The 24319-nt window shown below is 55.1% G+C and overlaps 1 protein-coding gene across 2 annotated transcripts; it reads left to right on the top strand.

Moving 5' to 3' along the window:
- The first annotated feature begins 2070 nt into the window (after positions 1-2070).
- KCTD20 (potassium channel tetramerization domain containing 20) lies at positions 2071-23000 on the top strand. 2 transcript variants are annotated; one of them, XM_006125295.5, is made up of 9 exons: positions 2071-2210; positions 3610-3760; positions 11884-12071; positions 13799-14072; positions 15905-16007; positions 16432-16552; positions 17744-17941; positions 20074-20184; positions 20444-23000. In XM_006125295.5, the coding sequence occupies exons 3-9, from the start codon at positions 11930-11932 to the stop codon at positions 20731-20733; spliced, it is 1239 nt and encodes a 412-aa protein (XP_006125357.3). In that variant the 5' UTR covers positions 2071-2210; positions 3610-3760; positions 11884-11929; the 3' UTR covers positions 20734-23000. The 2 variants fall into 2 exon arrangements, with proteins under 2 accessions (XP_006125357.3, XP_014430180.1); XM_014574694.4 differs by lacking the exons at positions 2071-2210; positions 3610-3760; positions 13799-14072 and having other exon boundaries at positions 11934-12071.
- The last annotated feature ends 1319 nt before the right edge of the window (positions 23001-24319 follow it).

Below are 24319 nucleotides of genomic sequence, written 5' to 3'. Positions count from 1 at the left end.
GCAAAGTAAACAAACTATTACTTACACGGCTTGCAACAGGGCCCAGGCCTTTGAACATGGACTTTACATTCATTTTGCACTTTATAACTGTCGCTTTGCCTTTTGCTTCATTCAGCTGGACTTGTCTAGCGTGCCCACTCCAGGGACGGCTTTGTCCTTTTACACTCCTAGCTTTTCCTGGCTTCAGTCGGAAAACCTTGTTTTTTAAATTATGAACCCTTTGATTTCAGTTAAGCAATCTGATAGTTCCCTGGCTTGCTTTCAAGAAATCTGAGTATGCGCCAGAGTCACAAGGGGTGTCTGCAATAAATAGATGCGCTATTTTTAACAGAGCTTTCTAGAATCAGCCTTTTTATTTTTGTTTTTCTTGCACGGGTTAAAAGTCAGTGGCAGTTAAAGAGCAGCAGATGAGATGGGAATGAGCTTGCTAGCAGTTACTTATTGGCTCTCCTTCCAAGGAGAGAAGGTGGAGTTTTAAACTGACACAGCCTTTTTAAAATAAGAGTTTGGGGGAGTAACTCTCGTATGCTGAAATTGCATGGGAACCATCAAAAGACACTGCATAGGAAACAATCTCAAAGTATGAGAAGAAATTAGGAATTTTAAAGTTGCCTTAGGAGATTGTTCTCATATAACAGCTATCTTAAAAGGAATTTGGATATTAAAATATTAACATGCTTCAAATTGTAATACAGTGGCCTCGAGTCTGCCTTTTTGTTTATACTTTCACATAGATGTAATTCATTGACTTCAGAAGAATTAGGTCTGATTATCCCTGGTGTGAGAGGAGCAATCCTGTTGTAGTTGTACTGGGCAAATGTGTGTGTATGGTACACTTTGCCCCAAATACATACCTGTACAAATTCTTAAAGCATCTGTACATTAATAGGACCTGACATCAAATAGTCATACATAATTATAGTCCCTGCTTCTTCAAGGTGACTGTGGTTATAAACATAATACAACCAGAATTGCCTTCAGTAAGGTTATGCCTCTTGACTTGAATCTTTCACATTTTAAAAACTTCCTCTAGTGGATTAGTCCTTTTTCGGGAGTTCCTGATTTGTTCCCCCAAACAAAAATACTAAATATGTCCACTGCACTGTAATTATTTGAAGCACATTACAAAAATATGGTTAGTAAGTTAAGGACAAGCAGTTAGAATTAACATGTCAGAAACTTTTATTTTTAGAAAAAATTGTTTTAATTACACTAGATACATGACTCAATTTATCTTTAGTACATTCCGATTTAAAATTTACCCGGGCAAGTAGCCATGTGCTTTACCATTGATATGCGTCAGAACAAAAATGTTAATATCGCCACATCTTACCACACTGTATTGAAATGCAAATATTTGACCATTAGGTTTCGCAGAAAAAGAGCACTTCTCGAGTTCTCCTAACTGATACTTTCATTTGATTCTTCCTGAGAAATCCAGTAATGTGCCTTATATGAAAGTATTTAGGGACAACAAAAGTTTTTGAGTAGAGTAGAGTAGAATGTCAGTACCACATGCAGCAATGTCTTTGCAATTCTGTGTGCAGGTCCCACTGTTGTGTGTGTGTGTGTGTGAATCAGGTATTTGTAGCTTTTCCGCTGGGTGTCTAAATTGTCATTTGCACATGCAACTGTCTGATTTATCCTCAGTAATTTGCATGCAAATCCAGCGGAGTCAATGAAAAGGCACAGGATACACCATTGCATGTGTATTTGTGTGTGCGACGGCATGATTCTGCCCTCTTCCAGACTTGATAACTTCAAAACTTCCTTAATATCTGGATTTCGTATCTGTAGTGGGACAGGGGATATGTTTTAAAGTGAAATTGAAAACTAACCATAGGGGAGCAGAGATTGCAGCTTCCTTACTAGGCTGCTGGTGGAAACTCCACACAAAACAAGAGTCCAAAGAATGTTTTAAACTCCACACTTGACAGAATGTTATTTCTTAGCCATCTGGTCATATCAAACGACATGTACATATTCTTACGCCTGGAACCACTCTCTCCCCTCCATGCTTCTCTCCTGTACACACTGGGCACGGACTTTTAATTTGAAATATTAACGTGAATCTGCCAGCTGGGCTCTGGGGGAGGAGCGTTTTTTCCTGCAACATAAACAGTTTAAACTCTGGGGCTTGACTTAGCTGTTGTCTTTCTGAAAGGTGGATTTCGGACTGTGCAGAACTCATAGGGATAGCTGGACAGACGGTAAGTAAATGGGGGCCTGCATGTGCCTGTCGCAGGGCATGTTTGTAGGGGAGCTTTACTGCAAGGTTAGAATTAGAAATGTGGCTGATTCTTTCTGTTGCTTTACCTTTCACAGGCCGTAGGCTGTTAGCCTGGGCCGGGCACGAGACTTTTCAGAAATAGGCTGCTTCTGGTTTGAACCCCATGTAAAGAAGGAGTTTCCTGAAATTGTAATGTAAAGTCTCAAGCTGTAGACCAAGATACTTCTACGAACTGAAACGAGGTTAGGTGCAGATGGTTACTAAAAAGGAGAGTTTAGAAAATACCCATTTTAAAATATTAAAGAATTTTTTAAAATCCTTCTTTATGCTGTACTGAAATGTATGTGAGCTTTCCTGTAAGCCCTGTAAATAGTTGTTATAAAATAGTGCCAGATTTCAATATAAGGCTCTATTCCAAAACGTCCCTTACTCCTCAAAGAATGAGGTTCACAGGGATGTAGGAATAGCGAGCCTGAAATAATGGGCTTGCTGTGAAGATGAGGGATATCTATTTTGGGGTACTCCGGTATCCCGAAATAGCATTGCAGTGTAGACTTACCTCCAGTGACAGACTTATGTGAGGTTTTTAGGGTTATCTAGTTCGCATAAAGGCTTGTTAAAGTCTCTGGCTGTAACTCTGTTCTCACTTATGCCAGTGACTTTATGTGAAAGCAAAAATTGTTTTCTTGTCTCAAATTGTGGACAAAACTCTTGTATTTGGAACAGATCGATTTTCATTGGTCCTTTCCCCAGTCTAGTCATAATCCAGGTGCCCTTACTGCCTGGTCGGGGAAGAGGTATTGCTTTCTGAAGCGAAGGGGCAAGCTGTAAGTGCTAATTCATTTCAAAGATAATTCTTCACATAGTGATTGTCACAAGCAGTTCTGAAACTCCCGTGCTGGTGGTCCTAGATGCTCGTACAGCAGTGAACGTTCCTCAGTTAATCCCCAAATAACGGAAACGGTGGAAGCAACCCTCCTGGGGTGTTGCTCCCTGCACCATTCATGCGTCCTTAGCAGTACTCCAAGTTCTTGGGCAGAGGGAAATGTGTCCAGCAGGATACTGGCCAGGTGTGTTATTGGGGCATTTTGGCTTCTTTTGAGGCATCTGGCAGAGTAATCCTCGAAATGTCGGGCCAGAAGAGACCTTGAGAGGCCCTCTGGCCCGTTCCCATCCCCCAACACGGAGGCAGGACCAAGTAAACTGGACCAGCCCTGAGCGGTGTTGTATCCAATCTGTTTTAAAAACCCTCCAATCAGGTTTTCTGCAGTGTCACTCAGAGGCCTGTCCCCAAGCTTAGCTGTTGGGAAGTTTGCCCTAATGCCTGACCGGGCTCTCCCTGGCTGCAATTAAGCCCCTGCACCTTGTCCCGCCTGCAGTGAACACGGAGGGCAGTTGTCCAGTGGCCCCAAGCCGTGTGTGGAGTCTCCCCGCCCCAGGCCTTCGGTCTGGTCTGCAAACGAAAGGCGCCAGTTTCCCTCTTCGGGCGAGGAGTCTTTGTGGCTGTTTCCTGCTGCAGCAGCACCCCAGGTGAGAACGAGCCGGGCGTTGTACGTGCCACGGCCGGGGACCGGCAGGACTGAGCCGTGGAAGGCTGGGAAAGGCGCTTTGGTGACGCGGAGAGGCCAGATGCAGCGATGGCCGGGGCCAGAGAGGTCGCTGCTGAGGACGGTGGAGTGCGGTGGAGAAAAGGGGGGGGCGTGCAGAAAAGAGGGGCCCCGGCTTCGCCATTGGAGCGGCTGAGTCGCTGGCTGGACGCCCCGGGGAATCGTCAGGCAGGCCGGGGGCTTAGCGTGGCGAGCAGGGAACAGCCGAGAGCCCCCGCGCAGGGAGGGAGCCGTGTGGGCCCGCGGCTTCGGGGCGCGCAGCTCTAGGAGCCCGGAGCAGCCGTCGGTGCCTCCCGCGCAGTGGGGCCCTGGGCTGCCTCTGCCTTGGGAGGGGACGTTCAGCGCGCCGGCTCCAGGGCCCTGCTGCTCCCGCGCTCCCCAGGCCGGGGGCTCCCAGCAGCGGGGCGGCCGCGCAGCCAGGGGCTGGGGAGAAGTGCGAGTTCCCCTTCTAAGCACCGCTCCCCACGGCTGCTCCGGGCCGTGCTCGCACCGCCCGCGTCCCGCTCCCTCCCTGCCAGTGGGGTCCAGCCCAGGGGGTCGGAAGCCCTCTGCCCCCACAACCGCGGGGGCACCAGCCCTGCAGAGCCGCCCTGGGCTCTCCAGCCTTTCCCCTCCCAACGTCCCTGTGTTCCCCACTCCCAGCTAACTTGGATCTTCTCCCCAGCCTGCAGCACCAGCGCTGGGCCCCCCAGCCGCTTCTCCCCATCCCCCAGAACAACCCCCTCTCCGTTCCCAGGGCTGCTTCTTCCTCGCCTGCTGCATCGATCTTCCCGGGTCCCTCTAGTCCACACAACCCCCCGCGGCCCGCCGGCCTCCCTGGCCTCTTCTCCTCCCTCTGCTCCCTGCGCTCCAGGAAGCAGCACAACGCTTTGCCCAGCCACATGTGTAGGGAGCGCTCCCCCCGATCACGTCGAGAAGCCGAGAAGTCCCATTCATTGGAATAACGGGTTTGCATGAAAACCCTCCAGCCGCCAGTGGCTGCTTGGGTGCTACAGGCATCATGGTGTGGCTGGGCAGCCGTAGCCCAGGCCCTCGTTCCAGATTGCAGGTGGGTTGGAGAACAGCTGTGGGGACTCAAAGGAGCCGTGCCGGAAGCGCTGCTGCCAGTGGAGCACGGTGCAGAACAGAACCCATCAGGCATCTCATCACGCTTTGAAACGCGAAGTCTGTTGCCAGCACTCTGGGAATGTCTGACTGGCATGGCCCCGCGTGGGCATGCTCTCCCGCAGTCATTCTGCTGGGGCGCTGCCCGTGCAGTGTGCGTAAACGTGCCCTGCCGTTACCTGGGTGCCTTGTGACTGGAGCAGGAGAGAAATTGGAATGTGCCACTTAGAGAGTATCAGAAAAACCACATACAAGAGCCATGGTAGGATCCAGGTCTCTCTTCTGTTTGCTTTGGATTGGATTGTGTGAGGAGGAGGATGTCCAAGGTTTTGTCCATAAACATGTGCTCCAGGTAACTTTTGGCTGTCATGGTCAGGGTGGTAGCTAGTAATTTGCAGTCGGTACATATGTCGGGTCCACTGTTCATTGGTCTAAATGGATATATATGAAATGATCGAAGGACACACCCCAGGTGCTCATTAGCATACGGTATTAAACCAAAACAACCTGTCAGTCACCCTAAAAGAGTCCCCAGAGAATCAGAGCGTGCCGTCTCCATGCCTGTCCAGGGCCCTGTGGGGGAACTTCTGTTGATAGTGCCAAAGAGCAGGACCCCTCCGCCACGGTTGTTCAGGCTGTGCAGAGAGCTGCAGAAGATTGGGTCACTTCCCAGGACGTGCCCAGCCCTGTGCCTGAATCGGAATCCCCCTCGCACCGACAGACGCTCCTTCCGGCACCGTCTCGCTGTCTGGCCGGGCCGCTCTCCAGTCACTTGGTTTGCCTTCTCTCCGCAGCATTCCACAAAGGGTTTCTTTTGACTGGCCCGTTGGGTGCTCCTCCAGCAGCCCAGCGTTTTGCTCAAAATGTTTTGCTCGTCTTTCTTGGTGGGGCTTATTTGTGAATCGTCCTTCTGTTGAAGTGTCATCTTAACCAAGCGGTTTGTTTGAGCATTGCCTAAAGGTTTCAGGGGGCTTAGTGACAGACGACCTTGTGGATCTGAAAAACTGCTCATGCGGTAAAATGTAGCTGAAAATAAGGAATACGGTTTGAAAGCAGAAGTCAAAGGCCTTGTAGGTCACAAGCAAAATACAGTTCCTCCACAGAGCTCTCGTATGTCACAAGTACAGCGCCTGTATTTGTTGGCCAGAATTATGAAGCATACGAGAGAGAGTGTTGTGCAATTTGTGATTGTGTAATGTTCACAACACAAAAGGCTAACAACGGAAAAGGGCACCATTACAGGGCAGGCCTCTAGAAGACCAAAGCTGATGTACTATTTCTTTAAATAGTAACATTTGGAATAACCATTGGCAGTAAAAACATGGGACTGAAGATGCAGGAGCTCAGACGTCAGTGGCACTGTGTGTGCAAACTGTGCAGGCGTGTGAGGAACACTCACTTCAGGTTGGTAACCAGTCACGTTTGAGGCCGTTTTCTCTGTGGAGAGAGAGCTCCGCTTACTGGTTTCAGGTGACGGTGGCTTACGCTCAGCATAACATGGAGTCACTGTAAGACAAAAACCTTCCTCCTCGATATTACTGGTCCCAAACATCGCAGCTATGGCTGGGTGGCTAAAGAACGGTGGGTTTTGAGACGCTTTTATGTGTGGCAAATGGAAAAGCCAGTTTTCCCCTCTTGCTTAGTTGGATGCAATTTACTGCACAGATTGGTTTGCTGGGGTCGTGTTCATGTATTTGCTGCTGCTGCTTTTAGAAAGGCCCCCCTTGTGGCGCCCAGAGGAGCACAGCAGACCAAACAGAGGGTATGTCTACACTACCAGCCTAGTTCGAACTAGGGTGGTTAATGTAGGCAACCGAAGTTGCAAATGAAGCCCGGGATTTAAATATCCCAGGCTTCATTTGCATCTTGCCGGGTGCTGCCATTTTTAAAGCCCCGGTAGTGCAGACTCCGTGCCCGCAGCTACACGCAGCACGGAGTAGGTAGTTCGCACTAGGCTCTCTAATCCGAACTACCAGTAAACCTCGTTCCACGAGTCTATTTTCCTTTTTCCGGTGTCCCAGAAAAGCACAATGCTTGGATGCGCAGCAGGGAAGTCCAAGTGGAGGGTTCTGCCTTGCAGTTAACTGCAAAGTGCTTTGCAGGCTGTTTGGAAGATGCTGCACCAAATGAAACGCTATCAGTGTAAAGTGGTGAACCAATCGTACTTCCCTATTGCCTGCCAGACTGCGGAGCTTTACGCTAGGGCAAGAGGAGGCTGCCTCCCAAATGGAATGGTGCTAGCTCCAAGGTTGCCAACCCACAGAAATTTCATTTACGGACTAAATGGGAAAAATTTACGAACAGACAATTTTTTTACGGACATAATTTTTATGCTATATTAAGATGACATAAATGGCCCAAAGTGAAAAGTAATCATTGTCATTCATACATCACAAGAACAATATGCTATTTAACTCACTTTCATGTAGTTAGTCATGGTCCTGGAAGTTTTCCATTTTGTGATCGTACATCCGAACACTGACGCTGTTAACTATGGCTGAAGTAATTGTCCCAGATCCATTTCTGATAGTTATTAATCCTTCAAGCATAAGAGTGGAAAGTTTATTTTTTCTATTTGTTTTGATGAGATTAACAGCTGAGAAAATGCGTTCCACTTCTGCAGTTCCATGTAGAAGTGCTAAGATTGTTTTTGCAAATCTTGCCAGACATGGAAATCGAGACACCTCGATCATTGAGCTAAATAAACAACTAAAAAGCCCAATTTCCGCTGCTCCGCAGTAAAATGGCTGAAGCAACACAGAAGAAATTTAATTGCTATAGAATAATTGCTGTTTTTTGAAATTGTATTGCACTTTTACGAAATTTAGGACGTTACATTTCGATTAATCAGCTAATAGACTAGGCAATGGAATTTTACAAAATTTACGGATAACTAAATTTTTTTACAGACTTAAAACAGTTAACCGGATAAGTGCTATCGTTTAGCTAATTTACCATTTTAACTTCACTAGCATAAGTGTGTACACTGGGGCTTATACAGCCCTAGCTATGCAGATGCAAAAAACCCAAACAAGCTGCACCCTTACCAGCACGGCTATGCCCGGCGTAGTTCTACATGTAGACAGGCCTTGAAAATGCCAGATAAGGGTTTGTGATCTTAACTGACTGACTTTTACATACATGCTGTGGGTTTGTATCACAATGAGCGAAAAGAATGGCTGTGAAATTGTGTTGTTTGGAATTGAAGTCACTTTGCAGTGGCTTTGCAGGGTCACAGAGCACCTCGCCGGACTTTGGGGACTCACTTGATGCACGTCGTCAGTCTTCGGCCAGGCAGCGAGTTGCAGAAGTTTGCTAGACACAGAGCCGTGCTCATGCAAATGTGTCTGTTGCTTTTCTCGTGCAGTCCTAGGAGTCTAGCCAGAGTCGAGGAATTCTAGCACTGTGATGTCTCCTCAACCCCAGCAGCCTGCCGCGGTCTCTCTCCGGCCGGTGCGCGCCACTGGCGCCAGGCCCTACTCAGTGGCTGCCAAAGAACGGTTCTCACGAATAGGACATGAAGCACAAGCAGCATCTTTTCTAAAAATAATAAACATGTTGCCAAATTAGTGTTCACATCTAGAAAAATCATTAGTTGCCTCTTTTGTTAATTTCTAATTAGACATGAAACACTTGATCTGCACTAATGGTGGCCTTGGCTCCCGTGGTTCACCTCCACTGTACTGCCCCTCAGAGCGTCTTCCTGGGGGCACCGTGGGTGGGAAGCTTCCTCACTGCTGTGAGTCGGCAGCTCGTGGTTTGGTCTCACGCGTGGACTGTGCAGCGTGGCGCGTCACGGCCTGGGTACAGAACTCACTGGACTCGCATTGACACACAGAATGGCTGAAGCTCAGGAAGTCGTAGAAACGTCAGTCGTCAAATCAGTGTGGGAAATAGCTTTTAAAAGACAAGGGATTAGGCGCGCAGGGAGGGAAGCGTACAGGGCATGGCACGCAAGGGGAGCCAGGAGAGAACATCCGAGCGGCCAGGCTGGGTCAGAGCAAAGGTCCCTCTCGCCCAGCGTCCTCTCCTCTGACAGTGGCCAGTGTTGGGTGCCCCCAAGGGAGTGAGCAGAACAGGGAACCATCTGGTGATCCCTCCCTGTCCCCCATTCCCAGCCCAGCACACACAGGCCAAGGACACCACCCTGCCCAACAGCCACTGATGGACCTACCCTCCATGAATCCATTGATCGCTTCTTTGAACTCTAAATATCTGCCACGTGCTCTGTGCGGCATGGAGGGCTACTGCCCGGCCTGGTCTCTTCCGCCAGAGCCCTGCCCTTCCAGGCCCCCTCACAGGCTGTCAGCCCCTCTGAGTAGCAGTGTAGACAAGCCCTCGGTGGTTTGCGATAAGACATCTCCTGGCAAACGTCTACAGTGGTTACGGGCTAATGGCCGAGCTGTTAACTCCGCAGACCGTACCTTCCGGGCCCCGCCCGCTTTGAGAGCCACGGCCGGGGAAGGACTGCAAGCCCAGGGGAGCTGTCTGAGGGAGTGACTGTGCTCCGCTCCGAGGGCTGAAGGCTGCCTTTCTCCTGCTGCGCTCTGTTCGGACACTGCGCGTTACACAGCCTGTTAGTTTAAGGATGCTCTCTGGTTGCTATTACCACTGCTCCGACCTCCCAGGGGAAGAACTGCAGGTGCCAACCCTGTGGGGCGCTGGCATAGGGGGCTGAGACGCAGGGCACCGTGAGCCAGGAGCTGGGTGGGGCGCTGGCTTAGCGGGGCAGAGACGCAGGGCACCGAGAGCCAGGAGCTGGGTGGGGCCGCTGGCTTAGCGGGGCAGAGACACAGGGCACCGTGAGCCAGGAGCTGGGTGGGGCGCTGGCTTAGCGGGGCTGAGACGCAGGGCACCGCGAGCCGGGAGGGGCGCTGGCTTAGCGGGGCAGAGACGCAGGGCACCGCGAGCCGGGAGCTGGGTGGGGCACTGGCTTAGGGGGGCAGAGACGCAGGGCACCGCGAGCCAGGAGCTGGGTGGGGCGCTGGCTTAGGGGGGCAGAGACGCAGGGCACCGCGAGCCAGGAGCTGGGTGGGGCGCTGGCTTAGGGGGGCAGAGACGCAGGGCACCGCGAGCCAGGAGCTGGGTGGGGCCGCTGGCTTAGCGGGGCTGAGACGCAGGGCACCGCGAGCCAGGAGCTGGGTGGGGCGCTGGCTTAGGGGGGCAGAGACGCAGGGCACCGCGAGCCAGGAGCTGGGTGGGGCGCTGGCTTAGGGGGGCAGATACGCAGGGCACCGCGAGCCAGGAGCTGGGTGGGGCCGCTGGCTTAGCGGGGCTGAGACGCAGGGCACCGCGAGCCAGGAGCTGGGTGGGGCGCTGGCTTAGGGGGGCAGAGACGCAGGGCACCGCGAGCCAGGAGCTGGGTGGGGCGCTGGCTTAGGGGGGCAGAGACGCAGGGCACCGCGAGCCAGGAGCTGGGTGGGGCGCTGGCTTAGCGGGGCAGAGACGCAGGGCACCGCGAGCCAGGAGCTGGGTGGGGCGCTGGCTTAGGGGGGCTGAGACGCAGGGCACCGCGAGCCAGGAGCTGGGTGGGGCGCTGGCTTAGCGGGGCAGAGACGCAGGGCACCGCGAGCCAGGAGCTGGGTGGGGCGCTGGCTTAGGGGGGCAGAGACGCAGGGCACCGCGAGCCAGGAGCTGGGGGGGGCGCTGTCTTAGGGGGGCAGAGACGCAGGGCACCGCGAGCCAGGAGCTGGGTGGGGCGCTGGCTTAGCGGGGCAGAGACACAGGGCACCGCGAGCCAGGAGCTGGGTGGGGCGCTGGCTTAGGGGGGCAGAGACGCAGGGCACCGCGAGCCAGGAGCTGGGGGGGCGCTGGCTTAGGGGGGCAGAGACGCAGGGCACCGTGAGCCAGGAGCTGGGTGGGGCACTGGCTTAGGGGGGCAGAGACGCAGGGCACCGCGAGCAAGGAGCTGGGTGGGGCGCTGGCTTAGCGGGGCAGAGACGCAGGGCACCGCGAGCCAGGAGCTGGGTGGGGCGCTGGCTTAGCGGGGCAGAGACGCAGGGCACCGCGAGCCAGGAGCTGGGTGGGGCGCTGGCTTAGGGGGGCAGAGACGCAGGGCACCGCGAGCCAGGAGCTGGGTGGGGCGCTGGCTTAGCGGGGCTGAGACGCAGGGCACCGCGAGCCAGGAGCTGGGTGGGGCCGAGACGCAGGGCTCTGGGGCAAATGAGGGCAATCGCAGGACTCCACGCCAGGAGAGGGGAGGCATGAGGCTGGCGTCCGACAGGAGCACTCAGCGACCTGACTGAGCACCGAGGCCCGTCTAGCCCTGCCGCCGTGGGAAGGATGGAGGAGAACGGCTGGACCGTTAAGATGATTTAGCTGAAGCCGTGACAAGCTGTGGGTGTTGCACTGGAGGGTGGAAGGCTCGTGTGCCGGGGTTGAGGAGGAAGGCGGGAGCACGGTGGCTCTGCAGGTAGCAAGAGGCAGTCCTGTGAGGGAGGGGAGAGCCGGCCAGACACCGAGCAGAAACACAAGGGCGCGACGTCGTGTGGGAGGAGCTCCTTGAGGGAGCCTCTAGGGGGCGCTTGTGTTCCGGGCGGGTTCTGGCTACGAGGAGGGAGGGCGTGTTTGAGGCTCCAGCGCCCCTTTTCTCCCCTTGGGAGCCCACCGGCAAGCCCGGGCCCTTTTCGCAGAAGCGCTTTGCCTGCTGGCCGGCTGGTTGGCCCTGGGGCTGGGCGAGGAGGGAGCATTGCTGGGGGCTCTCAGGGTTCACGTGGCGTTTAGCTGCAGGACGAGCGACAAGAGCCCGGCCCCGGGGAACGTCGCTCACATCGAGATGAGCTCCAACCCTCCAGGCCAGAGTGGGTGTACCACCCTGATCTGGGGCGGGGGCCGATGGCCTTTGGCTTGAAGGGGATTTGGATCCACCCTAGGAGAGGGAGCTGAACGCAATGGCCTGTGAGGTCCCTTCCAACCCTGCTCATTGGTGACTCTCTCCTGTAGGATCTCCCTGCGGGCAGGCAGTCGCCTGGCGCTACAGGGGCCCAGCATGAACAGGACCGACAGGTCGAGAAATCAAGAGTCCAGCTACTCTGTGGGAAATATCCCTGCTCCAGTCCATGGTCCAGCAGAAGAGACCCTGGCCCCACGCAGCCAACCCGGTAGCATTTCTGCAGTGCCCAGGAAGGATGGTAAGGGGGCTGGTCGCAAGTAGGGAGACGTGGTTTCAAAGGCCTTTTGATTCCTGGAGAGGCGCTTCGGGATCCAGAAGGGCAGTTTTGGCTGGGCCTCTGCATGCCTGGGCTTGTGAAAGTACCAAATTGCACATGCATCTCCGGCCGCCCCTCCTTAGTTTCTGCACCTGCAGAGAGTGCGCGTGCTGAATCGGGGCCCAGCCTTTACCGGCCTGTTCCGCGTCAGGCACAACTCACAGGAAAAGCTGTTGCTCGAGTCCTGGGTGTGTTCCAGGGAGCTGGCGGGAGCCCCCTGCCAAACGGAGGCATTCGGCCTCCCACAACGTCGGCTCCATGCTTGGTGCTTGTGCCGCAAATATTTGTTACTAATGGCCCATGCCAGGGAGGCCCTACCCCTTGCCCCTACGAAATGACAGCGGAGTCTCCGGCTGGAAATCCCGGAGGTGTAGCTAATAGCTCAGGGCAGAAGCAGCGCTCAGTTAAGACCAGGGCCCCACCCTTCTGGGGGCGCAGAGCCAGTCCCCCGCTTGTGCTGTGGCCCCGCTGTTCATTGCTCAAAGCCTCTTCGCTGATGCACCTGACAAAATGGTTTTTACCCATGAAAGTTGATGCCCAAATAAACGTTAGGGCACGTCTACACAGCAGCATTATTTCGGAATAACTGACGTGATCCCGAAAGGACAGAGTGCGTCCACACAACAAGGCGTTATCTCGAAATAATGTCAAGCTGGAGGACTTCTTCCACCAACTCCTGTGACCCTCGTTTCACAAGGAGTGAGGGAAGTCGAAGGAAGAACAAACACTCTTCCTTCGACTTCCTGCTGCGTAGGCAGCGCCCAAAGCCGAATTCGGCTATTTCGACTTCAGCTACATCAGTTGTGTAGCTTACGTTGCCTGGAGCATAGATGTACCCTTAGTGTCTCAGGTGCCACAGAACTCCTGGTTTGTTTTTTTTTGCAGAACAAAGGGTATGTCTACACTACCCTCCTAGTTCGAACTAGCAGGGTAATGTATGCATACCGCACTTGCTAATGAAGCCCGGGATTTGAATTTCCCGGGCTTCATTAGCATAAGCGGGGAGCCGCCATTTTTAAATCCCCGCTGCTTCGAACCCCGTGTAGCCGTTTCACGAGGAGTAACGGTAGTTCGGAATAGGAACCTAGTCCGAACTACCTAGTTCGAGCCCCGTGTAGCCGCGCTGCACGGGGTTCGAAGCAGCGGGGATTTTAAAATGGCGGCTCCCCGCTTATGCTAATGAAGCCCGGGAAATTCAAATCCCGGGCTTCATTAGCAAGTGCGGTATGCCTACATTACCCTCCTAGTTCGAACTAGCGGGGTAGTGTAGACATACCCAAAGAGTATAATTTTGCTCCGTCTGCAGTCCTTTGAGTGGTTGTTCAAGTATCAGTGAATTTTCTTAATTGTCAGACTCTCATTTTATCCCCTTGTTCAGTGGAGTTCCCTAGAACTTTTGGGAAGTTTGGATGTGACTCTAGATCAGACTTCAGGCCCGTCTAGCTGTAATCTGGGGTTACCTCATAGAATGCCCTGCAAAATCTGTTCCGTCTGGAGCCAGCCCTTTTCAGCTCTGAGTGCTGATGGAGCTCCCAGCTCGTCCTTCCTGCATGATCCAAAGCGTTTGTTTCACTGTTGGGTGTGGATGTTAAATGAGCTGATGCAGCAAGCAGCCCTGGATTCTCACAACAGGTTTGTGTTGGGTTTAGATACGGAGTTCAGATACGCGTCTCGCCCAGCCACGCCCCAGTTCGGTGCCACACTACCTGCACCTGAAGAGGCGATTGGCACGACTTGCAAAGCTGGGAGCAAAAGACACCTAGAGCATCGTATGGCCCCAGAGCGCAGTGGAAGTAGCACTACCGGCTCCAACAGCAGTTCCCAGGCCCAGGCGCCAGAAAAAGTCACTCTTGTTGTCGATGGCACTCGCTTTGTTGTGAATCCGCAGATTTTCACTGCTCATCCCGACACCATGCTGGGAAGGTAGGGAGTTCAGTCGCTTGTAATGAGACCCCACGCTGTCTGAAAGGAACTGGGACGTGGTCTCCCAAGCGAAGCAGGCTCAGACTGGTTCAGCCTGTGGCTGGGAGGCCTTGTAGATTAGAACCAGCTGCTAGAGGGTTGCTGGTGATTCAGTAGCTAGCGATCCCCCTCTGAACTAGTGCTTACCTGGAAATCCGAGGTTGATTTAACAGGTCTACTAAGGACCCACTAAATCCAGCGCTGATGGTGCCCATCGACCCTGATACTCCCCGGGGTTGTAAGGAGTAAAGGACGTCGATGGGAGTTTCTCTCGTCAGCCTCCCACAGGGGGGCCGCTGCAGAAATTTAATATAAGATACGTCGACCCCAGATGAGCTATTCTCGGAGCTGGAGTTGCGTCTCTTCTGTCGAATTTCTCCCCCGGTGTAGGCCTGGCCTGAGTGTGGCAGTGGGAGGTACTGCACAGCCAACTCCAGAGCCACTGGGCACTGGTTCCTTCAACCCAACCTTTCTACTTTTTGTCACACCCTTCGCTCAGCCTCCTCCCCTTGATTTCAAGGCAGGCCTGCTGCGAGTAATTCAGAGCCTTTGTCCCGACAGCCTCCTGGGAGCCCTTCCAAACCCAGGGGACTTATTTTGCTATGCAGATAAGCGACCTGCTCGTCACTCCCTCGCTTGACTACTCCCAGCCACAGCGTATGTACCACAGCCACTGCCACGTCCTCCCCCGAGCTGGGCCTCAAGAGCAGGGATGCTGTGGCCAATGTACCACGGCCAGCACCACGTCCTCCCCCGAACCGGGCCTCGAGAGCAGGGATGCTGTGGCCAATGTACCACGGCCACTGCCACGTCCTCCCCCGAGCCGGGCCTCGCGAGCAGGGATGCTGTGGCCAATGTACCACGGCCAGCGCCAAGTCCTCCCCCAAGCTGGGCCTCGCAAGCCGGGCTGCTGTGGCCAATGTACCACGGCCACCGCCAAGTCCTCCCCCAAGCCGGGCCTCAAGAGCAGGGATGCTGTGGCCAATGTACCACGGCCACTGCCACGTCCTCCCCCGAGCCGGGCCTCGCGAGCAGGGCTGCTGTGGCCAATGTACCACGGCCACTGCCACGTCCTCCCCCAAGCCGGGCCTCGCAAGCCGGGCTGCTGTGGCCAATATACCATGGCCACCACCAAGTCCTCCCCCAAGTCCGGCCTCGAGAGCAGGGCTGCTGTGGCCAACATACCACAGCCACCGCCAAGTCCTCCCCCAAGCCGGGCCTCGAGAGCAGGGATGCTGTGGCCAAGAAGTATTCATGTGCTGGGTAGAGTGCCACCCTTATTGAGCAGTGGCTGCTGCATCTTCCATGCCCTGAAATGGTTCCATTACGGATACAGAAGTCTGCTGCTGCAGGGCCTGTCTGAGGCCTCTGCTTAATGCCTCGTGGCTGGAAGAGCACGTCTACGCAGCAGCGCTATTTCGAAGTACCATCAGTTATTGTGAAATAGCTCAGTGCGCGTCTACACAGCAAATTAGAGAGAACGGGCTTCCTACTCCGACTTCTGTCACCCTCGTGGTGCGAGGCGGGAGGGACGGCGGAGGAAGCGCACGCCATTTCGGAACAAGTGCTGTGTAGACGCGCCTCAATTCAAAATAAGCGGTTTCAACTTAAGCTACGCAATTGACACAGGTCGAGCTGCGTCGCTTATTTCGAGTTTAGCCCTGCTGTGGAGACGCGCCCTAAGAGATTTGAATTTGGACCGCCCACTGTAACAGAACCGTGGGGGTGGGGGGTTCCAGTGTCTGGCCACAAACCGAGAGGATTGAATAGACTCGTGTGTTTTTGTCTTTCAGAATGTTTGGAGCCGGCAGAGACTATAATTTCACTCGGCCAAACGAGAAGGGAGAATTTGAAATTGCGGAAGGAATTAGCGCCACTGTATTTCGCACTGTGCTGGTGAGGGCACATTTTAGCTGTGGAAACAGTCATTGGTCCTGGTTGCAAAGCCGGGCCCCCCGCAGAGCAGCTGCACGCCCTTTCGCATGTACATTCACGGGCTGGTTTACATTTGGATTATACATCTCGCTGAGGTGACTCAGTCTGCGCTCGCGCTGGGTTGCCACTTTCCCCTCGCTTTCTGCCATTTCGGCGTCTGGGCTCCGCCCTCGCCCCACGTCTGCATACGGTAATTGCATGACTAACGCCTCGGCAGAGCTGCTTTCTCTCACGTTCTCGCTCGCTCTCTTTGTTGCTGTTGCTCGCTAACCAAGTTGCTCATGAATGACTGCTGGCAGAACAAGAAACTAATTAGCAAGAAATGTAGCCTGAGGATTTTGGTTTTAAAGAAACCCCACCGTCCTCCTTAACCATTTATTTGCAGGATTATTACAAAACTGGAACCATTAACTGCCCCGATGGAATTTCTATCCCTGATCTCAGAGACACGTGCGATTACCTCTGTATCAACTTTGACTCCAGCACAATCAAGTGTCAGGACCTAAGTAAGTCCCGGGGCAGAGGGAGGGTTACCGAGACCAGTGTTTCTCACCCCGTGGTAGGAGTACTCTTAGGGGACCTGCGGGGGAGGGGGGCGATGTCAACACCGCTGAACTTTGGAGAAAACTGAATTTTTGTTTTAACACTTTTTTTTTTGGTACTTTTTACACCCAAAAATTCCATCGCCTGCCCGGCTGCAGCTAAGTTGGTTAAACAAATGTGGTGCAACGGTAGAAGAAGCCCGGGTGTATCTGAACACTGTGGGCACTGGGGGTGCTCAGCATTTTTTCATACAAAGGTACTTTATAAAACACGGTTGCGTAGCCCTGCCCTAGAAGAGGGCTTGGTCCCACCAGCGCGGAGCCCTTGGTCACATTGACTCCCGCGGCAGCACCCGGGGCTTGGCGCGTGCTCCCTGCTGTGCTGGAGGGGGGCAGAGCGCCCCTCCGCAAGAGCCAAGCTCGTGCTCTGCCCTTTGTGCGCCGCTGCAAACAGGAGCAAGAATGTGGCCTGGGGGGGCAGGGCGGGGTTGGTGTGGTGAGCTCTGCGGGGACCCCCCAGGGCGGAGGGCTCCTCGCACTCAGAGCCCGGTCTGAGCCTGGAGGTCAGCCCACAGGCTTGTCTACACCTGAAATTGCAGCAGCACCGCTTCCGTGTAGACACGCCCTGCCCCCGTGGGAGGGGATTTCCGGTGGCCTAGGCAAAGGCAGAATCCTCCTGTCGGTCCAGCGCTGTCTGCACCAGGAGTTAGGGCGGCTGGGTGGGGTTGTGGATTTTCACCCCCTCAGCAATGTAACTGGATGGACCTAACTGTGCAGCGTGGACCAGGGCTGGGAGTGTCCCAGACTCAAACACTGGGCTTCGCTGCAGCTTGGCTGAGCTCCGGGCTCTGCTTTCCCCTCCAGCTCTCTGTGCTACCCCCAGGGATTCCCGTGCTTGTGCCAATTAACTAGTGAACCCGGCCGTGAGTGCACTCGCCACCGGGGACGGACTCCCTGCGCAGAGCCCCAAGGTCGAGCCGGAGGGGACAGGCGAGGGAGCCTGGCCTGCCCTGTGCCGGGGGAGAGGCCGCTGGGGGGCCTGGCACACTGAAGGGTTCCTCCTAGAGACCGTTGCAAAGCCGTGCGGGTCAGCTTGGCGTAAAGCGCAGCGGTAGACCCGTTACTCTTACTCACACTGGATTTGTCTCCTTGCAGGTGCTTTGCTGCACGAGCTCTCTAATGACGGTGCCCACGAGCAGTTTGATAGCTACCTGGAAGAGCTCATTCTGCCCATAATGGTGGGTAGTGCCAAGAAAGGAGAGCGCGAATGCCACATCGTGGTACTAACAGACGAAGACACGGTGGACTGGGACGAAGACCATCCGCCTCCCATGGGAGAGGAGTACTCGCAGAGTAAGAGCTGATGTGGCAGGTGGCTCCGGGGACCGGCCCTCTGTTTGAGCCTGGACAGGGGCATTTCCTGGTGTTGAAAGGACAACACTGGCTTGATTGTCAGCGGTTCGGAGCACCTGTGTGGAGTTGTGCGGGGATCAAATCCTGGGAAGATCAGAGCATAGTTGTGGTTTGAGAATGTGTGATTCTCTCCAAGTATTCTGTTGAGATTTCACTAGCAGGGGGAACAGGTTAGCCTGGAGTGAGAGATTTCATCAGAAACGTGCAAAGCCGTGCTTATTGTAAGCACAACGTTCTTGTTCGTATCCAAACGGCTACGTGGTCGGCGACGAGAGAGTCGGGTAGAACGTATCTCTAAGATCCAATTTTGGTAAATCTGGATTCCAGCCTTGTGTTGTCAAAGTCCGTAGGGGCTCTGTGATCACATAGAAAGCGGAATGCCCCAAGGAAGATCACTTGTTCGATCTGTCCTGAGATTTCTAGCTTCAAACAGACTGTCACATTGGAAAACAAGGAATAGTCTAGCAGCACCTAAAGGCTAACAAAACGTGGATGGGATCGTGAGCGTTCGTGGGCACCGCCCACTTCTTCAACCGTAGGGAGTATTAAAGGTCCAGTTCCAAAATAAATAGGGGAGGGGGGAGAGAAGGAAGGGGAAAGTCAGTGAGAGTGTTCGTGTTACACGAAGCTGATAGAGAAGGTGCAAACTGTTCTTACGTCCCGTTTGGTTTTCAGTCCGTCCGTCCGTCGGGTGTGGCCGGCGGGGCGGGGCGCTGGCCAGGCCTCGTGATGTGTCGCAGACTTGTACGTGAAGTTCAGTTCCGAGGCTTCCCTGTGTATTTGGCTTGTGGAATTGGCCTGAAACAACCCGGTGACTTGGAGCTCCAAGCCTTGAGCCACGAGACCATTTATCCCAAACAGCAGGTTTTCCTCGGCGCTTGTGAGCGGATCCAGTCACGTGGCCCCTGCCCTCCAGGTTCACGTGGCTCCCAATGGGATTTTTGGCAGCTGGGTCGCTCTCGTCAATATTGACCGGAAGAAGAAGTTTCCTTTCTTAGCAGCTTGCCTCCTCCTGAGCCCCTCCTTGCCGGCGGAAGGGCCTTCTGGCCTCCTGCTTGAGCCGCCTGATAGAAATCGCGCTGGTCAGCAGCAGTAGGAAGGGCGCAAAGCGAATGGATCTAGTTTAAAGTTAGCTCCTGACGCCCGTGGCAGTGCCGGAAGTTGCATCTTTGAATCGAGCCTCAGCGGGGAGTCAGACTCAGACTGGTTTGGGCATCAGCTTTCAGGGGTCAAACCCACTTTCTCAGCTGATGTGTTGGCCACGTGGCTCCTCAGAGTTTTATTTTAATCCGGCGCAGGCAGAGAATATTTGTATCCCCCCCACCCCCTCAAAAGCCAGCAACTGATCAGAGATCAGCACCCCTAGAGTGACAAGGAGAGAGCAGCCACCGGCCACGCAGGGCTTACGATGCCGTGGGCTGCTGAGACTGCTTGGGCCGCCCTGCTGCACCCTGGGCTGCTGTGAGCACTGCCGGGGCCATCTGAGAAGATGGGATGTTCTCGGGGTTTGCAGATGAAAGTAACAAACGGTGGCAGGGGGTAGAACTAGTGAAAGGATTTAGGACAGAACAACCTCGCCCCCAACTTACCCTTTTCTCTTTCTTTGCATTTCCTGTCGGAGCCTCTTCTCTCCTTGCCCCAAGAAGAGAAAGAGAGCTGCACTCGGTTTAGCCAGCCCCTGAATGGTAGATTGGCCCAAGTGCCTTGATTTTACCCCTTAGTTCTTTCTAGATCCATTTTTACAGCATGCACGCACACCAATCAGCTGGTCAGCAGAGAGCCCACAGCCAGCAGCACGTGTTTTTAGTGGTGGTGCACATTGACACATACCTCAGTGCACATGACACAATAATTCCACACATGAATGGAAAAATTAGAGGGAACCTTGTCTGTACATGTATCGTTGCCCCCATCAGTAAAGACTGAGAGCCCCTCTCTGCCCGAAGATCAGTATTAAACAGAGAGTTCAGAAACCCCAAGCACTCTCAGGCATGAGTGAATATCCCAGCGGTGCTGAGTGCAGCTGGAGATGCATGTCTGGTGGTGACTAAGGCGTCTCTTTGTTTCTCCAGTTCTTTACAGTTCCAAGCTGTACAGATTCTTCAAGTACATTGAGAACCGGGATGTTGCAAAAACCGTCTTAAAGGAGCGTGGGTTGAAAAACATTCGAATCGGCATCGAAGGTTCGTTTTCTTTCCTCAGCTACAGACAAACAGGGAGGCAGTAGCCTCGGCCCCCCAGCCCCGCTGCCGGGTTAAATGCAGGCACTCGGCGGGAGCTGGCAGAATCAGCCGCTCAGGGCTGCAGCGCTAGGTCATTTCTCCCGGGGCCTCGTGTGGAAGGGGAGCACTTCCCTGCTGCCCCGGCTCCCTGGGGTCCTTTGCTTTGAGCAGCACCGCTCCTTGCGCAGGGGGCGAGACTCACGGCCTGATTGCCTTGCAGGTTACCCCACATGTAAAGAGAAGGTCAAGCGGAGGCCGGGGGGCCGCTCAGAAGTTATATACAACTACGTGCAGCGGCCGTTCGTCCAGATGTCCTGGGAAAAGGAAGAAGGGAAGAGCCGCCACGTCGACTTCCAGTGTGTTAGAAGCAAATCTCTAACCAACCTGGTGACGGGAGGCGAGGATGCTTCAGACGACCAGGAACTTCTGCACCACCCACCCCAGGTGGACGAACTCGACAGGTTAAACGCACCATTCGCACAAATGGCGCCTAACGATCTGCCGGATTAGCGCAGGAAAGGGGTGCGCAGCCCCCGCCGCTCCCCCGCGTCTCGGCGCCCTTTCCTCCCAGGACACGAGGCAGCCCTCCCACAAGGCGCCGGTGCCGGGTAGTTGCTCTTGTCATAGTGTCAGATTTCAAACATATTAACAATGAGCTACAGTCCCTGCGTCGAGAGGCGCCATCGCCAGCGACGTCTCTGAGCAGGGAGCGCTGGGAGCTGGTCCTTGCCGGAGGCGTTCGGACATTGCGGGGGGGAGGGGGCTGAAATGTACCAACACCAGGGAAAGGACAAAGCGTTAAAACCGCCTCAGCAGGAGGGGCATTCGGCAGCGCTCTTGTGGCTGGACACTGGCCTCTGCTTGTGACAGTCGCTGGGTTACGAAGGGAGTTTTATTCTGTCCCACAGGAGCAGCGGCGGCGGGGGAGACCCATTTTAGCAGTTCTGCGTGTGTACACGGCGAGAACAGCTTTGCAAGGGAGTAAGCGTCCAATCCCTGCTCCTCCTCAGCTGATCTGAACCAAAAGCCCGGTTCAGACAATACCGGAACATGCCACCCGTGGCCGTGTTCAACGTAAGGATGTTAAATATCGATTAATTGACTAGTCGATGGAATTTCCATCAACTACTCAGCTAGTCCATAGGCACTTCCGCATTCCTCCTTTGAAATGTACAAGAGCCCCAGCGGGGGGCTCTTGTGCATTTCAAAATTTAACTTCTATGGAGCTATACCTCGCTCCTAGACCTGGAAGGGACCTCGAGAGGTCATCGAGTCCAGCCCCCTGCCCTCACAGCAGGACCAAGCGCCATCCCTGACAGACTTGCCACAGATCCCTAAATGGCCCCCTCAAGGATCGAGCCCACAACCCTGGGATTAGCAGGCCAATGTGCCAACCACTGAACGATCCCGGCCCCCGAAATGGAAGCACAGCACGGAGCCTGGGGTCAGCAGCGGATTCAGAGTCCTTGGGACTCCCCAGCTGACCCCGGGCTCTGTGTGGCGCTGCCGCTTTAAAGTACCTCTCTCCCTTCCTCCCCCCGCTGCCTCTATCCGATGGGGCAGCAAGGGGAGGGAGCGACTGACTGACTCAACAGGCTGATAAACATTTGCTTATCGGATAGTCGACTGGTCCTTCACATCCTTAGTTCAAAGCCAGGCACAGCTAGCTCGGTCCTCGGTCCAGGACACAGAGCCTGAAGCCCTAACTTCTGCCCCTCCTACTAACGACCCCTGCAGCTAACAACACGTGACACTCGTCCTGCTTACACATCTGCCCGCCTCCCGCTTCTTAATCAACCCCGGAAAGACGGACAAGAGCCTCCACTGTGTTTCTCCCCGTCCCATGCCGCTGTGTGGCAAAATCAAAGCATCTTTGCACCCGCGTGTCCGTTCCTTTCCCGTTTGCAGCGTGGAGCAGACGGCCTGGCGGCTAGAGGCGTGTCCCTGCGCTTAGCTCGCCTACTTAGTCTGACACTCGGACGTACGATTCCCCCTAAAGCGCTAAACGCTGCCCTGGTTTCAGACGTGACAGGCGCTTGCTGGTGTTTCTCGTTTCCATTTGTACCTGCGCCTGCCTGTCTCGGAGAGCAGCTTCCCGCGTTTGCCACGGTTCCTTCCTGGCCTCAAAGGAGCAGCAAGCAGCTTCTCTTCTCGTGGGCGCCCAAGGGACGGAGATTTCCAGAACTGCCTCCAGGAAGTCACAGGAGGCTCCTGCCTCCCTCCAGGCTCCCCCGCCGCTGGAGGAAAGGGTGGGGCTTTGCCGGCAGCTCGAGCCAGGCTACACAAGCACTGGCTGCTGCTGGTCGGCTCTCTGGGAAAGTCGAAGACGTTATGAGGCCTGTCGGTGGGCAGGCGCCGGCGCGTTCACTGGGAGGCGTCGCCAGGCCGCCCGGGCCGGGCCGGGCGTGGTTAGTGCGGCCCCACTGGGCACCGTGGGGTTCACGTGCTGGCCAGGAGGCGGCGGTGACGAACATTTCTTGAACTCGGGGCCCGCGGGCTCCCCTGTCCACGTGGGAGCATCAGGTGCTGGGCCACTCTCCCAGGCTCAGCGGGTGCGGAAGGGGGGTTCTCGGGGGGGGGGGGGCTGGAGTGATACCCTCTAGAAGCCATTCTGTTCATCCCAGGTGGGTCATTGCCCTTGGCCGGTTTCGCAGCAGGTGAAACGTGGGGCCGTTTAAACCAGGTTGCCCTGGGACTGGCTGGCTGCTGCCGTGTGGTGTCGGCCTGGCCAGGGCCCTGCTTGCTCTTGGGCAATAAAGCGTTTCAGTTTCCACGCAGCCTCTGGCTTCTCTCTCGAGCGGGACGGGGCGTTTGGCGGCTGAGCTGGGCCGGGAGTTGGCTCCTTCCCCTTCTCAAGAGCCCGCTCAGCCTTGCCCAGCCCCTCCTTTCCCTCGGCTTTGCCCTCCGCTTGCCTGGCCAAGGAAGCCCAAGGGGAACAATGGACGGCGTCTGTCTGCCGGTGAGAGGCCTCCGCGTGCCACGGGGCACTGGAGCGACTCGGGGACCTGCCTTTGCTCCAGGGACTGCCCTGTCCTTGCCCTGCCCACCTGCCCCATCCCGGGGGTCCCACGTGTGCGCTGAGAGAACGGATGACGCCACCAGTGCAGCTTCCCTTGCGACCACAGCTGGGGTGACGGGCCCGTGTCTGCCCCTCTGCCCTGCGGCCCCGTACGCCAAGCGCTGCCAGCAGGAGGTGAGCAGGCCGGGGGCCGTCTGAGCCAGCACGGCGTGAGGGCGCTGTGGGGACAGAGCGTGTTGAAATCCCACCACGCCTGGCTGGGTAGCCGGGGTTTACTCTCCCCTCCGGCTTCACTCCTGGCTTTGACTGGTGCTTTTAGCTGCCTCCTGTCCATCGGATCACAGTTGGGCGTGGTCGTCAGCCATTCCCTGGGGTCCCCCTGGCTGGGGATGGGGGGCGGCGAGCGCTGGCTGGTGGCAGTTCTGGGAAGCTTGAACGATACTTGGAAGGCTCAAGTTCCTCATCTTGGTTCTTCCTTGTCCTGAGCAGTAATTTCTGTCCCTGTAAAACAAGCCCTGTGAGTTTTATAAATACGGCCCGTGCAGCCAGGTCCTTGGATGTTTAATTTGGGACTGGAGGGGAGGGCCTACCAGCCTTGCCCCTAGACATTTTTTAGAAATTAATGGAGATTATCTGTCTCCTAGAACTGGAAGGGACCTTGCAAGGTCATTGAGTCCAGGCCACTGCCCTCACAGCAGGACCCAGCATTATACCTGACAAATTTTTGCCCCAAATCTCTAAATGGCCTCTGCAAGGATTGAACTCACAACCCTGGGTTTAGCAGGCCAATGCTCAAACCACTGAGTTATCTTTCCCCTTTTGGGACCATCTATTCCCTTTCCACCAGGCCTGGCAATCTATTACCTCAGACTGTTGGGTTCTAGAAACAGTGGGAAGGGGGTATGCCATCCTCTTCTCCCCCTCCCTCCCTCCCATTCCCCTATCCCAACCCTCTTCAGGGCTCCCTCTCACGAGCTTCTCCTGTGGGAGGAGGCGCTTCGGCTCCTCACCGGGGGGGCTGCAGGGGCGGGTCCCCTTGGAGTGTTGGGCAGGGGCTTCTATTCCCGGTATTTCCTG

This window comes from Pelodiscus sinensis, chromosome 27, assembly GCF_052426305.1.
Source record: "Pelodiscus sinensis isolate ZL-2025 chromosome 27, ASM5242630v1, whole genome shotgun sequence".
Classification (NCBI taxonomy): Eukaryota; Metazoa; Chordata; order Testudines; family Trionychidae; genus Pelodiscus; species Pelodiscus sinensis.
This window is presented reverse-complemented; position numbering and strand designations above follow the sequence as displayed.